Raw genomic sequence first — 15,764 nt, 5'->3', positions numbered from 1 at the left:
CCCTCCGCTCCTCTCCTTAATGAGCCCTCCAGTTTAGAAGCCCTGGAGATTTCTAAGCCCTCCCCCAGGGGGTTTTTACATCCATTGCGGTACTTAACATAACTTTGTGCTTCAAATGCATTTAGAATCTAGATTTGTTGAAAGCTGAACTTGTGGAGTTAAGCTAATCGCCCTTCTTATTAGCCTTAAAAGAAGTTGATACTTCCTCATCGACTTAACGTCAAACAAAATATGCAAATCTATCGTGAAAATTACGATTTTTTTAATATCACTAAATGCAGCGTGCGTTTTTTGTCGATCAAAACTGATTCATCGTTTACTGTTCTGAGAGATTTATAGTTATTTTATAGGCGAGAATCTTATTGCCATGAAGTTTTCTTGTGATATCCAAAAGCCTTCGATAGCATTCGTTCTAGATAGTTCCAGGTGTTTTACAACCAAAGAGAATACTGTAATCGGTATTTATCAAAACGTAGATCCGAAAAGGCAATCACGCTCACTTTGAATTTTTGAGCCCTCTCTCTTTTTGATGAGCCCCCTGCTTGGAAGCTTCGAAAATGAATAAGCCACCAACCCCGCAGGGCTTTTAGCCGCTATTTTGGTACTTAATGCAACATTGTTCTTCAAACACATTTAGGATGTAGACATGTTGAGAGCAGAGCTTGTGGAGTTAAACCTACCATTGGTAAGTTGGAAGTCTTTCAATGGCCTTTGTCAAATTGTTTTGCCTTTCAATGGCCTTTATCAAATTGTTTTGCCTTTCAATGGCCTTTATCAAATTGTTTTAAAGGATATCCTTCAACATTTTTCCCCACCAGGGTGAGTAATTTTCTCGTTTTTATCGCAATCAGACGACTGATTGAATGGGCAACTCGAGGAGCCCTTCAATAACATTTACTCTGTAGTCTTACAACCAATCAAATTGAAGCAGTTAACATTTTTTTTACAAACCTACGTTGCATTTTATGAACGGTATGTAATGACCACCTTTAAGTATTTTTTAATGTTCACATACATTTTGAAATTACTAAAGAGATGCAGCGTCGATGTTATAATGTTTATAAGGAAGATCTTCTTAGATCTTCTCTGTTATCGTGGAGATAAGATGCCAAATTCCAATCATTTTCTCCGCCCTCTCTAATTTATCTCTACAATTCTGTTCAATCCACTTTTGAGATAGACAACTCAAAGAGAGAGAGCTATTAAAAGCTCACCTGAAAACTTAATGGAAAAAGTTGTTCTGTTTTAACAAATTTGTCTTGCATCCAAATAATAAATAGTATTTTTCAGCTGGATATAACGATGAGAAATAAATACGATGGAGAATTTTTTCGACAAAAAGGGCCGAAAACAAGAATTGCGTGCAATTTAAATCCGGCCTCCCGCTGAACACCCAGCAGGTGGCTTTAATTTACACATAAGCTCATCAGCTCTTAACAGGAAGTGGCCACAATAACGCTTTTAAACAAAGGCTCTGCGTCGTAGACATCAGACTCGTCCATTCTATGCAGAGACAGGCGCCAAACCAAAACGCTCTACACAGCAAGGCTACCACTCTTCTCCTAGACTTTAGCTTGAAAAATGGAACAAGGCTCAGATCCCATGTATCCAGCGTACATGAGTAATTCGGTTATGAATGGCTGTTTATCCTATACGGCCATAGTGCTTAACATTTTAACAATCAATGCACTCAGGAAAACTTCATCTTTGCCAAAGACTCTGAAAACATTACTGTTAAGTCTTGCTGTGTCTGATCTTGGAGTTGGATTAATGGTACAGCCTCTCTATACTGCGTTACTGGTTGAAGGTTTGCAACAAAAGCGAACAAATTGGATACTGGCCTTGTGCACATTTTCTGCTGGTTTATTTGCAATCTCGTCGTTTCTTGGTGTGACGGCTCTGAGTGTAGACAGATTTTTAGCTGTTCATCTTCATCTCAGATATCAGGAACTAGTAACTCACAAGCGTGTTGTGTTCGGGGTAATAATATTGTGGCTGTTTGGTGCATTGATTGCTTTGTTATCTTTCTGGAATACAATAGTGTTGTTAATCCTTCTGACGTGTATTTCCAGTCTGTGTGTCATCTTTTGCACAACTGTGTATTGTAAGATTTATTTCACTGTACGGCGCCTTGCAAGCCGACTGCAGCATCGTCCACAGAGGGGACAAGAAGTACCCCAAGGCAATAAAATAGCGGTGAATGCTGACAAGCTCAGAAAATTTGCTCTCAGTACATTTTACGTGTTTCTGGTCTTTTTAATCTGTTATTTGCCACATAACTGCATGTTGGTGGCGCGTATCCTGATCCCTCAACAAAATACGTCGATGCGCACATTTGATTTATTTTCTGTAACACTGGTGTACCTTAATTCGACCTTAAATCCTGTCGTCTACTCATGGAAGATAAGACATATTCGTCTCGCTATTATGAACTCACTGCGAAAACTTGTTTTTTATCACAACTGAATTGATAGTGAACCTGTAAGGTTTTTGTTTAGAAACGCACGATCTGCACCCAATATTGAAAAAAAAAAAAAGAAAAAAAACTGAAGGACAAAGTACTTTCTAAATTAACATAGATTTGATAATGTGAGGGTGGAAAACTAGAAAAGACTATCTGAAAGTGAACAAAAAACAGAAGTTTGATAAAATAATATTTTGAAGATGAAAGATGTAGATAGCATCTGTCGTTAGGTAACCTTATAGAATCAGAACGATGTACGTTTTCGTTAAAAAGTAATGTATTACATTTGTAACTTGTTTTCCGAGAAAGATTAAAAAAAAAAGCCATACGTGATGTAAAAAATAAAATAATGGAGTAACAAGAGCTTTTCTTCGTAATGTTTTTAAGGAAAAAAAGTAATCGCTTGTAGAAAAATAATTAAAACCAGCAATAATCGGAGACGTAATAAAAGAACACCTTGTAGATTGAAAAATGATTTCTTTCAGTGTTGGATACCATCAATGACCACAACATTATGGACCTAATGAAATATATTACATGTCGTGTAAAACCTTTTTGATTCGTAGTACAATTGCATTCCTTTGTGGCAACGTTACTTATATGAAACTGGTTGGTATGCGAAAAAAAAAAAACTTTGCGTGGCTCTCTCGATTCGAGATTTAAATCTGATTTAAATTGGTCCTGAAATTGAGCTTCGCGTCCCCGTTTTTCCTATGAATTTTCGATGACAACGAAAACAAAATCTCAGGCAGAGTGGAATACTGTCAAATTTCTCGTCTAGCCGAACAACCCTCAGACAAGACACATTTCGTCTCTGTTATTTGATTGGTTGGTGGAATAAATGGAAGAATTAATATGATCGGTGTTACATGCTCAACTTAACATACAAATACGCTGTATACCTCTTGTGTCGGCAAAGGGCCTTTCTTATCATTAAGAAAAAAAAGTATGAAGAAAATACACTAAAAAACATTTAAAAAGAGTCATTAAAGAGTTGTTCCATTTTAATCAGTTTTGACTTTTGAGGCATAAGCAGAACGTTAAAGGCATGCTTCATTGAATCCCTGGCCTTTGTGTTGCCGCCGATATGAACGTAAATTTTACTTTATGCCCAAAAGATAGGGTGTCAAATTTCATGAGGCGTCTCTAATGAAGTTGTTGGTGAAATCTATGTCGGCGTTTTGTTAATGGCAACAATGCTTATAACTGAAAAAAAAAATGAAGACGATTCCCTGTGATTTTCCAATTACATTTTCATATGGGAAAGGGAAATTGGGAGAGACGGAAGCAGTTCTGACATTTTCTTTTGCAAGAAATAAATTATCCTTTAGGGAGTGGAAAGATCGCCGATCTGTACGATTTCTTGTGGCATGGCTCTCATTTAGGGCCCAGAACTTATATCTAAACAAACAGGACTTTCAAGGAAGTAAAGAAAATTGTTCGATAATGTAAGATCTAAACAAAGGAGATGTTTCGTTTTGTGCAGTTTATACAAGGCCTTATGGAACGGGCCCTTCTAAAACTTGACCGTTTCCTAATTTTAAAGCAATAACGCGAGCACAAGGGCGATTTGTTAATTTTACGCGTTTTGAAGTACTCAGCCTTCAACCAACAAGTGATAATCAATTATCGGTAGGCACCTGCGGAATGAGTTAAGCGCCACTTAACTTTTTCCGTCGACATAATCTTTCACTACAATGTCAATACTTATTTCTTTGACGCACGTAAGGCTAACTAAACTCATTTTTTGTCTCAGCTCTACGGATCCTCTGATCGTGCTTAAAATATCTTTTTCCGTTTCTGGTTTTTTCTGTTAGTCCGGCGATACGTTAAATTGTAGTGTAAATTTTTTGAAATGAAAAACCGTGGGCGTGACGGCAATCTATTCATTTCACATTAACCAATTCCATGCCTTTTACCTTTTATCGTGCACGGACGCCGTCGCTTCCTTAGCAATGAGATGTGAACAGCTTGCATTTGCGGAAAACCCTCAATCACTCTTTACTTTTTCGGGTACACAAGTTTACTTTATTTTTTTCCACTGGATTTGATGCACGTTAGACCTATTAGCTTCCCGGCTGGCTTCAAGAAAACGCGACATTTTAAATGCTTCTCTTAAATCATATTTGCCAGTAACTATGTACGCAAAAAAGAGCGAGAGTTTGGCACCGAAATTTATGTTGTTATTTACTGGGCGGGAAATCGGACGGCATGAAAATAATGGCTGAGGTCTTGAGGAAAAATTGCGGACCGTGGTCCGTAGTGGAAAAAGCTGAACCGGCTACGAGCGCGCGATTAGTCAATCTTGTTTAACACAAGATTGCCGTTTTGAATGCGATTATGCAGTCAAAAAGCCCTAGAGGGGTCACCAAAAAAAATTTGTGACTTCGCTCTGTGGACGATAAAGTGAACGTGACCCTTTACACTCTTACATCAGTATGTTCAGTATGTGTTTTCTTCCCAATGTTCTGTATTCGTTTACCCTTATACGTACAAGGAGAATTTGTTTAATAATCATGAGCCTATTTAGTCGGAGATTGTTTTTTTTTTCTTTCATGGTCTGAATATTTGATTTAGTAGCGAAATTAGATGGCACTCACTCTTAGCGGTGAAAGGCTTAGTAAATAAATAAAATAGGGTGAATCGGCTGCTACATGCAATCCAATTCGGAACGAAAAGTTCTGTTGTGTTGTTTCACCAAGAACTCGCTCCCTCCTCTTAAAACAAGAAACAATATCATTGGCACGCTCGACATGCCTATGTTTTAGTCTAGACTTGCGGAACTGTGTAAAAAGCAGAGAGGAGGGAGGGGTGGGAGGGAGGGGTGGGGGAGGTGGGGATGCTGCATGCATTAAGTTTCCTTGAAATATCGATTTTGAAGATTGTTTTACTTTGCGAAGAAATTATTTGTCACCAGAAAAAAAAGAAGTTTTGGTTTAGAATATAATACTGAAATGTGAATTCGTTTTTTATTTTCGTATATCATAATGGAGCGGTAGCAGCCAATTGTCGAAACAGGTTTTCTTTTACGCGTGATTAAAATGCTTTGTTCGAAAAGGAGGTGTTTTTCATTCTTATGGAAAACGGACCTTTGTAAACTTGGAATCGTCAATTATTTATGAAGAAACGTCTGATATTCTAATGAAGTTTGAACTAATTTTTCTGTGGACTTAATTTTATGAATATTTCGTGTTTTCGTAGCCTCAGCGTAAATTTATATGCTAATTAATTCCCATTTCCTTTTTTAATTTTTTCTTTTCTCAGGATAACGTTATTGCACTTAGTTGTATGAGAATTGATCAACATGTGGACGAATTAGAAAAGTCTCTGAACAGTATTTTTAGGAAATACACTCGATAAGTATGCGATAATTGTGTTGGATTATGGAGCGACAAATAAACTCGATCGGGCCCGTCACTGCGGGTCAGTAATGACGATATAATGAAATGCATGTGGACATTTCTATTTAGGTAAACCGACAGATGTCACCATTCTGAACTAGTTAATTAATCAGTCCCGAACAGAACTCGGAAAGGCAATATAAATAAGTTAAACATCTCGCACAAGATCAAAGTATGTAATAATACGGAGAAGGATGTCAGCGAACCTTAAATTATTTTTTTTTTAAACGAACCTTAATTTATTTTTTTTTGAAAGCTGCGTTCCCTATCCTAAGTTGCACTGTTGCAAGTGAAAAAGTTATTTGCTATTTATCGAACATTGCTAATCCTATTTTAAGCGCCTTTTTCTCGGCACATTCGTGATATTCCAATCCTGGTATGAAGTGTGCAGCTTTGAAACACTGAAAACGAGACGAAAAAACCGTTAGAAACAACTCAAGGCGGTAGCCCTCTGTGCTTTCGATGTCTTCTAAAAATAATACTAGACAGGTGGCAGGAACCTGCCCCTAGCTTATTCATAAGTCATCGACAAGAGCTTTTAATAAAGCATTTCAGCAGGCCTAACTTTTCAAATGAGATTGACTCATTCTCCACATACAAGCTCATCTCAACGAGTCAGGTACTTATCCAACAAGATCATGGTTCAGGCTCAAGACTCCATCCATTGTATTATTAATGTTGTCTTTAACTCGTTCTCTTCTTACACATCCATAATGTTAAACGTTTTGGCAATTATTGGCATGGGGAAGTCGTCGGCATTGCCAAAGAATTTAAAAACATTGCTGATAAGTCTTGCTGTTTCTGATCTCTGCGTTGGTTTATGTGCACAACCTATTTATGTCGCACGACTGGTTATTTGCCACTATGAAGGACGTGCCTTGAAAAAAGTGAATGTTCTTGGGATTGTCGATCTCTTGTTGCCTCGTGCCTTTTGGTTTGCATCGTTTCTGAGTGTTACAGCTCTGGGTGCCGAAAGATTTCTGGCCATTCACCTTCATCTTAGATATCAGGAACTTGTGACACACAAACGTGTTGTTGCTTTGGCTGTTGTAGTATGGGTGGTTAGTGCATCGCTGTCATTAATCATGTCTCGCTCGTCGCAAATTGGTGATCCAATCTTGGTCGTTATTTTTGGTTTTTGTTTTATTTGTACTTCCATTTTTTATTGTAAAATTTATTCCACTGCGCAGCGACACACAAACCGAATTCAAGCCCTTCATGTCCACAATAGTGGAATGGCAGTGTACATTGCGAGGATAAAGAAGTCGGGGTTGTGCACATGCTATGTGTATGTCGTGTTTTTGTTGTGCTACTTGCCTCATTACTGTACATATGGTGTGGGTTTAGTTATTCGTGAACCAAATACCACGTATTCTAATTTTCTTCAGTATACTCTCACCCTGGTATATGTTAATTCATCGTTAAACCCTGTTGTTTACTGCTTGTTGATGAGAGATATTCAACAATCTATACTTTCCATACTGCGAAATGTGTATGCTCGTCAAAACTGAACTGATAGAGCTGTTACTGAGATGACTGTAAACCATGAAACGACATTCTGGAACAATTAGACTGGTCCATTTTTTTATTAGAAGCAAAAGTTATACAACTGAGAAGTTGAAGAAACTTTGAACTTTTTTTCGTTTTCCATGGTTTCTGTATAAGTATTACTGCAACACTATATCCTAGGAGACTCTTTAAGGGTCACGGAATGGAAAGATTAACGTTCTGCAAACGTTTTTCAAGGAAGATGCTGACCCAGGGATGAGAAGGATATTCGACCAAACTGAACTCTTCAAAGAAGAATGAACTATTACATTGTTTGTTGTTGCCATTGCAATTATACCGTTATCTCTAAAAGCATTAGAGGTCTTCGCGGGATGTACATTATGTTTAATACTCAGAATAATAAATGTATTCATAAAGCTTGAATCTAACTGTGTGAAATGTTCATGCAAAAAGTTGGGCGATAGAGCATTCCATGTATTTCTCTTTTGTCGTTAATAGCGTTCGTCTCCGCAGAGGTGAGATGTAGGAAGCCTTCATCTTCGGAAAACGTAAACCATATTTGTGTCTAGTGCGTAGCAACTAGACACATTGCAAGAGTGGTAAGAGATTGATAGGGTGCTTCATATAGGCCAAAAATTACATAATTTCTGTTATAATTTCTGTGAAGTTTACCGTAGGTGAAAGGCCACATGAACTAAGCGATCATCGCGGAACACAAATATGACATGCTTAACCGGTGACGTGGCGTAAAAACATCGATATATTGTTGTCATCAGTCGGCAATCCCTATTTGAGCGAGACTTCCTGAGTAAACAGAGACTTGCCTGGGGGTTCGATGTTGCGTTTTATTGGTCGGCGGCATAATAGCATTGATATGCATGCTTAATGAGTTGCGAAAACTGTGAAATTCTCTGGAGGGCAATATCTCGAGGTTTGTTCTAACGGGAGTAACCTCTACTTAAACGGAATACTCGGGTATGAAGATCTGTGGGATTGTCATAAAAATTGGCCTGAATGTTCTCCAGATACGAACGCACAGATGTGCGAGGCTTGAACCAAATTCGAACTATTTCTCTCGTGACGTTCCGGAGCGTGACAACAACCGAAATATTTTTCTATGGTCCAAATATTTCTCAGGAACTAATGAGAATATTGAAAAGCACTACAGACTTGTTAGCTTATTATGGTTTATTATCTGCAGAATGATACTGTCCAGTTTGTTGGGGGGGTCGACGGTAAAGCGGAGGCTGGTAATTCAGTAAAGTAAACGCCGTTAGTTTTGTGTTTAAATGCTCGCGCGCGCCTTTAAAAAATCAGTGGAAAAAGTTGTCAGAATCTATACTTTATAGGATTTACAGTGATATTAAGTTTTCCATGGTTTCTTTTAAATTGCTCGCGTGGGACGATTTTCCCGGAGGCTACCCTATTTTGTTGACAGTCCTAGTTATAAAAGTAAAGATAGTAATGCTAGTAATACTTTAAGGGCTAACGCTCGAAACGTCAGCTTTAAAACTCTTTACGGTGGCCAATTTACCAACTCAGTTGATAATACTAAATTACCTTGTTATTCTCTCCCACCGACGCAGCACCACAGTTTCTTTAGAAACCTACCCCCTTTATACTTTACATCGCTTATTATGATAAAGAAACATTTGCTCCGAAAGTGAATGAAAGAAGATTATTAATATGCTAACTCTCTCGATTATCCTACGCATTCTTAATGTTCTGCTAACAGTTTAAAACAAAGTCCTTGCAATAAGGAAACTTCATGCTAAGGCAGCGAAAACTCCAAAAACATTGCCCCTGAGTTTTGGTGTATCCCATTCTTCAGACTGACAAAAGTGAATTTCCTATCCCTCTTCTGAGAAATGCGAATCAGATGGCACATTCGAATCGCAAGTTTGTCAGCGACGAGGGATTTTGTAAAACATCTAAGGCCTTAGAGCTTATACACCATTCCAGCAAAACTTTCACTTAGTTATTCCTATATTTTGTTCTCCACACTTCGATGTTATTTCTCACACCTTCGTTTTCTTTATATATCATCGGTAATCTTTTCTTATTTGCATTTGATAATGGTGACATACTTTTGCCGAAACGTCATGTTTTAATAGCGTTGCTTTTCATCTTTCAAAGTTTGTTATTCTTGCGAAAGAAACTCTTTACGGTGGCCAATTACATTGTCAACTCAGTTGATAAGAAAAAATTGTCATGAAATACCCCTAAACGACGCAGCACCACAGTTTCTTCAGAATTTTACGCCTTTTATTGATTTTGGCAAATTCAGTTTCCAGCGATCAACTAGGTGGACAGCAAGAACTAATTGTGTATCTGAATCGATAAAAAAAACAGCGCTGAACTTTAAATTCAGGTCGGGGCTAGAGAGAGAAAGCAAAATTTGTTCGATTTACAATTTACTAAGGTCGCCGTTTCTCTTCGATTTTCACCAAGACTGACAGGTGGTTGAACTTTACATATATTACTTCATTAAGTCCTTTACAAGAACTTGAATAAGCATTGAAATAGTCCGAGCTTAACAAAAGATTTCCATTTATGTTAAACACCATTAGCTGTCGTACAAGTTCACTTCAACGAGTTGAAAAAAAAAGAGTCGCAATGTCAAAATGGAAGAGGCTGAAAATCTGTACTTTTCGTCGTGTATCATAAATTCTGTATTGAATTCTGTCTCATCATTCACAGCTATATTGTTGAACGTTTTAACAATCCATGCGATGAGAAAGACGACCGAGTTGCCAAATACATTGAAAACATTGCTGTTGAGTCTGGCTGTTTCTGATCTTTGTGTTGGTTTGCTGGTGCAGCCCTTGTTTGTCGTGGAGTTGGTCAACTGCAATACTGAAGAAGACTTTCACAAGCCGATTGCTCTTACTCTCATCTTCTCGTCTTTGTGCAATATCTTTTCTTATGCGTCGTTTTTGGGTGTTACGGCTCTGAGTATAGACAGATACCTTGCCGTTCACCTTCATCTCAGATATCAGGAACTTGTGACTCCCCAGCGGGTTTTTGCTGTGGTTATAATAGTATGGATTCTTAGTGCATTGCTGTCATTTGCGGAGTTTCTCCCTCTCCAAATTGCCGAAACTATTACAGTCGCTGTTGTTTTAGGTTGTTGTTTTATTTGCACAACACTTGTGTATTGTAAAATTTATGCTACCGCACGGCGCCACACGAACCAAATTCTAGATCTTCAACTGCGACAACTAGAACAAGAAGGTGAAATGGTAGTAAACGCTGCAAAGCAGAGGAAGTCGGCGATTAGTGCATTTTATGTATACCTTGTGTTTTTGTTTTGTTATTTGCCCTGTTATTGTGTGTTCATTGTCGGTTCATTTATCCCCGAACCCAAAATTACGTTTGTGGATTTTGAATTGTATGCTTCAACTCTGTTATTTCTTAATTCATCGATCAACCCAGTTATTTATTGCTGGAAAATGAGACACATTCGACGATCTATCATTTGCATACTACGAAATATCTTCTGTGTCACCACTGAGTAAAACATCGATTGAGGTTAATTCGTTCTCTCTTTTGTTTTAGAAGAAGCTGTAAAAGGTAAAAAGTAATTATCGGCAGACTTCGTTTAGCCAGGCCCTTGTTTCTGCGTAATTGAAAAGCGATCTTTTCACTGAATTTTTATGAAATTAAATTGATTTAAGGTAAATCTATTAGAACTTGGTTCTGAGTGAATATTATGAAAATTAAATTAATTGAAGTTATAACAATTGGAACTTTCCTTTTTTATTGAGCAAATTGACCAACAATTATACATTCTGGGCGCAAACTTTTGTATCCATGGAAAACAGCGATAATGTTAGGTTTTCACTTTTTGTCGTCAGACAGGTCAGGCCAAGTGGGTCGGTCAGTCGAGTCTTTGTGTCTTTGTCTTTGTGTCTTTATTGTTCAAAAGATAAAATTACATATCTTATGTTACATTAAAAAGAAAAAGGATGTAAATAAGCTTAGGTGTATCTAAATAAGATAAGTATATACGTGGAAACAAATACAAAAGTCTAATACAGGAAGTACACTTTTACAAAGCTACATTGTACTTAAAAACAATTCTATTAAAAAATGTATTCTTAAAACGGTTTGTGCGAATGGCGGGCATGACAGGGGATTTATTTCTCAAATTATACCTCGTGATCTTGGTCTCAGGGAAGTAGGCTCTAAGAGGATGGCTCAGGATAGTTGAAACCTTGCGACAAATTTTGTGATCTTGCGTTTTAAGTAAGTCACCTATCACTAATTTCTTAGATATGTAACTACGTTTAAAACAACGATCTAAAAACTGCTGGGCTATAGTTAGCTCTGACTCAGAGGCCCCATACACAGATAGAGCATAAGTAATATTAGGTAGGACAATGGAATTAAATAAAACATCTACTTCTGCTTGGCTACATCCTTCTTTGCGGAGGCATCTGATAACGTATAAACATTTATTAGCTTTACCTAACTTTTCTTTTAGGTGAGTACTGAATTTGCAGTTCGGCTGAAACGTGAGACCAAGAATGGTTATTGTACTAGTCTGAGGTATGCCAAAAATACTTTTGTAGGCCTCAGCAGTGTGACCTTTTTTATACATAACAAGCTCTTTACATTTAGTAGAATTTGAATTCATTCTATTTTGGCTTGCCCACTGTAAAAACTGATTTATTAAGTCTACAGAGTGATCTTTATAATAATATACCGGAGCAATAATCGTACAGTCATCAGCGTATTTGAAACCAAGTGTCTCGTTTCCTAATTTAATTTCCAGATCGTTAAGAAATATATTGAACAAATAAGGTCCTGAAACACTACCCTGGGTTGTGCCCTTGTTAACTGTTTTCCAATTACAGACATGATTCCCGAAAATAACTCTTTGTTTTCTATCTCGCAAAAAACCTAACCACCAGTTTATGATATACGGGTTAAGTGGTAGACTCTTAAGTTTCTCAGCAAGGAGTTGATGGCTCACAGAGTCAAAGGCCTTACTGAAATCCATCGCGAACATCCGCACTGCCTTGCACTTGGGATCATCAAGAAACTTGCAGATCTTATTCTGTATAAGTAGCAAAGCATCTGTGCAGCTCCCTCCTTCTCTATACGCGAATTGACTATTCAACAGCTGTTCTTCTACCGGCCTTTGGGCGTGAATCTTATAGACTGCCTTTTCCAGGGCTCTTGCTATTACAGGGGTTACGTTGATCCCCCGGAAGTCCCCTCTTGCCACTGGAACATCAACTTTTGGCAGTGGGTTTATACTTGCCCTTTTCCACGATCTAGGCCATTGGTGCGTAGCGAGAGACAAATTCCATAGCTTAGTAATGATTGGAGTGAAGATCTCCGCATGGTCTTTCCACACCCAATACGGAATTTGGTCAGGACCAGTTGCAGTCTTCTTTAGAGTACTCAGTGAGTTCCATACATATCGTTCACTAATTTCCGGGACTTTCACCTCAGGACCAATTTCAAGTAACGCGGGCTCAACGTAATCGCCATCCGTACACAGGTCACCGAAATACTCGTTCAAATCTTGAGCGGACTCTCTATCCAGCGAAACGTTTGTGGACCGCCGGCGTTGAGATATCAAGTCTACGTTTTTCCACCATTCTCTGCTCCCCATTATGCCCTCCAGAAGCATCCTTCTGTTTTCGCCAATAACCTTCAACACATTTCTATTAAGCTCTCTATGCTTATTGGTGCGCAAAACAGAGATGCGAGACTTGCTACGTAGCATGTATTTAACTAGCGGTGTCATCCAACTTGGATCACGGGACGAAAGGGAAACCGTTCGTAAAGGCATGCACCAGTTAATATTTGACAGGATCTTCAATTCTAAGATGTTCACAGCTGTTTCGATACTATCCGCCTCCAAAACATCATCCCAGCATTCTGATGCGAGGGCAAGGTAAAGAGCTTGCTTCCTATGCTCACGACAATCCCTAAATTGCACTTTCTTACGAATAGGCTTGAGTTTCTTGCCCGCTGGAACTATAAATCCAATGTGATCCGTCTTAATCAGCATCTTTATAGATAAAGCTTTTCCGAAGAGCTCTGGCCTATTTGTAAGACAATTATCCAAAAATGAATCCCCTCGTGTTGGAAAATCCACTAAAGCGGTCCAACCAGTAATGCGTTTAAGTCTCGTGAGATCAAGGTGATTAAGATCGCCACCGCAAACAATAGTAGCGTTTGGGTGATTATCCAGCATTGTGTCAAAGAAATTAAGAAGATAATCCATTAAATCGCATTGCTGGTATGATGTTTTCGGGGGGTGATAAAGACCAGATAAAAGAATGTAATTCCCACTTGGCAGCAACACAGTCAGGCAAATAAACTCGTATAAATTAGAACGATAAACATCAATAACTGAAAGATTACTCCTTGTATAGATAGCAACACCTCCCCCATTCCTTAGATCGCATCCAGACCAATTCCTATCCCTTCTGAAGATATTATAACCCGAGATATTAACCACCGTATCGGGTACCTCAATTTTTAAATGAGTTTCCGACACAACACAAGCATCGATGTCATTATTTCTTAAGTCGGCTTCCAAAGCCACAACCGCTCGCACCCGACTAGTTGTTTTCCCCAAACTACAGATATTAATAAACAAAAGTTTAGGGACAGCAAGCTGACCAGAACTAACAGAGGTGTGTTCGCGGGACACCACTTGTTTTGGTACACTGACGAGATTGCTAGGGGTTCGTCGTTTTTCAACCCGCAGCCGGGGAATAGCAAAACCACTTTCCGCCCTTCGTCCAATGACGACAGAAATATTCTGAATAGTTCTCTCCTTCACATGCCATGAGTAAAACAAATAAAAAGCAGAAGAATAATAATGATCGACGGAGTGCGAGTTGAGATAGAGCTTGGATATGTGCGTTTCTTTGTTATCTGTTTACAGAATGGAAAATTTGGCGTGAACTCTTGCCATTAAAATCATCTGCTTTTAATTTTTTAGTTGTTATGGATACCTTACAGGTGAATATACATACATTCATACATACTCGAATATTAAATATCAAGTTACAAAGAAAAAAGAAAAAAACTATCTACAGATAAAAATGTAGATTATAAAAACAGCTTACATTTCGATAATAAAATAGCATCTTATGATCTATGAATTAACATATTTATAAAATTTTCTCTCTTAAAAGGTTAAGGCTTTTTGTGGTTATGATCTACTTTGGTAAAGAGTTAAATACTTTTACCCCAAGGTAGGCAAAAGCCCTTTGGCCGGTCGAGATCTTGCATTACTTGACTGGTAATTTTTGTTGTTAATGTTACGCAACTGGAATAGGAATTTTACATATCCAGATGTAACGAGTGTTTTGGAAAAACAAAATTGGCTTCTAGTTTTTTCGATTTTTTGTCGGGTATATGTATACGTATATGATGATAGAATGCCATGAATAAGTTCAAATAACCTTTACGAAGTGGCAAGATCAACTTTCCGTACGATTTAAACCAGAAAGGGAATCAGCTTGTGACTGATATTCAACCAAACTAGACCGTAATCTTTACTAGATAGGCTTTTTAAAGCTCTGTAGAGAGCGAGTCAGCTGTGCTCCAGGAAGGCAAGTTATACTTTAGATTGCAATCTCGCTTGCTTGAGAATTTATTTTGAATTGAATTTGATCTGTTTACCACAGTATGGTAGTCGAGGTAAAGAAATTCTCAAAATTCTCGTTGTTGACTTTAACTACGTGTGCTGGTGGTATTCAAAAAGAAAACAGGATATTGATCACGCTGAGATGAAAATGTACTCGTCGCCAAAGTTGCGGTAGGAACATTTAGAGGCGTTATGTCTTTAAATTAAATGGCGGGAACTATATGTGGCTTAGAGGGAAAATTATTACGATTGGGAGAGGAAATATCACGAAGGTTTGTTGTCATCAATGCAAATTCAGCTTTTTTTTTTTTTTTATTTTTTTCGAAGCCGAAGTCGAAATATTTCTTAAGTGCAACCTCTATCTTACTGATGAAAACAAATATTTAGCAGTGCTGATGATAAAAAAATTTTACTCGGATATAAGCTCAAATTCTCTGATCACTTGAGTGATATGTTGAATATTGCGTTGGCCCTCAAGTTTCATGCTCTAACAAACCGTTAACCACAAGACGCCAGCTATTCCATTGTTTTTCGCAGTTTGTTTGCCTTCATCAACAATAAGCATTCAATAATCGTGGGGTGTCATTTGACCCAAAGTTAATTATCTTTACATAAGTTCCAACTGACATTTGAACGACACGGAGATGTTGAGTAATCAACGTATGTTGGGTTTTTCCATTTCCACTTAAAAAAAATTGAGTTTTGAGAATTCACAGTGGAATACATTTATATGTATTTTATGAGAAAGGCTGCACTGGCCAAAATTCTG

General features: G+C 38.0%; 3 protein-coding genes across 4 annotated transcripts in view; all 3 read left to right on the top strand.

The window, feature by feature from the left end:
• LOC113686886 (ribosome quality control complex subunit NEMF) overlaps positions 1-15,764 on the top strand; it is a 33,823-nt gene that overhangs the window by 5,799 nt on the left and 12,260 nt on the right. For both annotated transcript variants that reach the window (XM_089211695.1, XM_089211696.1), the window contains exon 12: positions 638-685. In XM_089211695.1, the coding sequence (XP_089067821.1) occupies positions 638-685 (48 nt within the window). The remainder of the gene's footprint in view (positions 1-637; positions 686-15,764) is intronic.
• On the top strand, positions 1,442-2,609 carry LOC149041930 (adenosine receptor A3-like). Its single transcript, XM_089211705.1, has one exon. It carries the CDS (start codon positions 1,582-1,584, stop codon positions 2,464-2,466), a length of 885 nt encoding a protein of 294 aa, XP_089067831.1. The 5' UTR covers positions 1,442-1,581; the 3' UTR covers positions 2,467-2,609.
• Positions 9,628-11,017, top strand: LOC149041929 (adenosine receptor A2b-like). The gene has a single exon (XM_089211703.1). It carries the CDS (start codon positions 9,999-10,001, stop codon positions 10,890-10,892), a length of 894 nt encoding a protein of 297 aa, XP_089067829.1. The 5' UTR covers positions 9,628-9,998; the 3' UTR covers positions 10,893-11,017.

Source organism: Pocillopora damicornis, chromosome 7 (assembly GCF_964200805.1).
Source record: "Pocillopora damicornis chromosome 7, jaPocDami1.2, whole genome shotgun sequence".
NCBI lineage: Eukaryota > Metazoa > Cnidaria > Anthozoa > Scleractinia > Pocilloporidae > Pocillopora > Pocillopora damicornis.
This window is presented reverse-complemented; position numbering and strand designations above follow the sequence as displayed.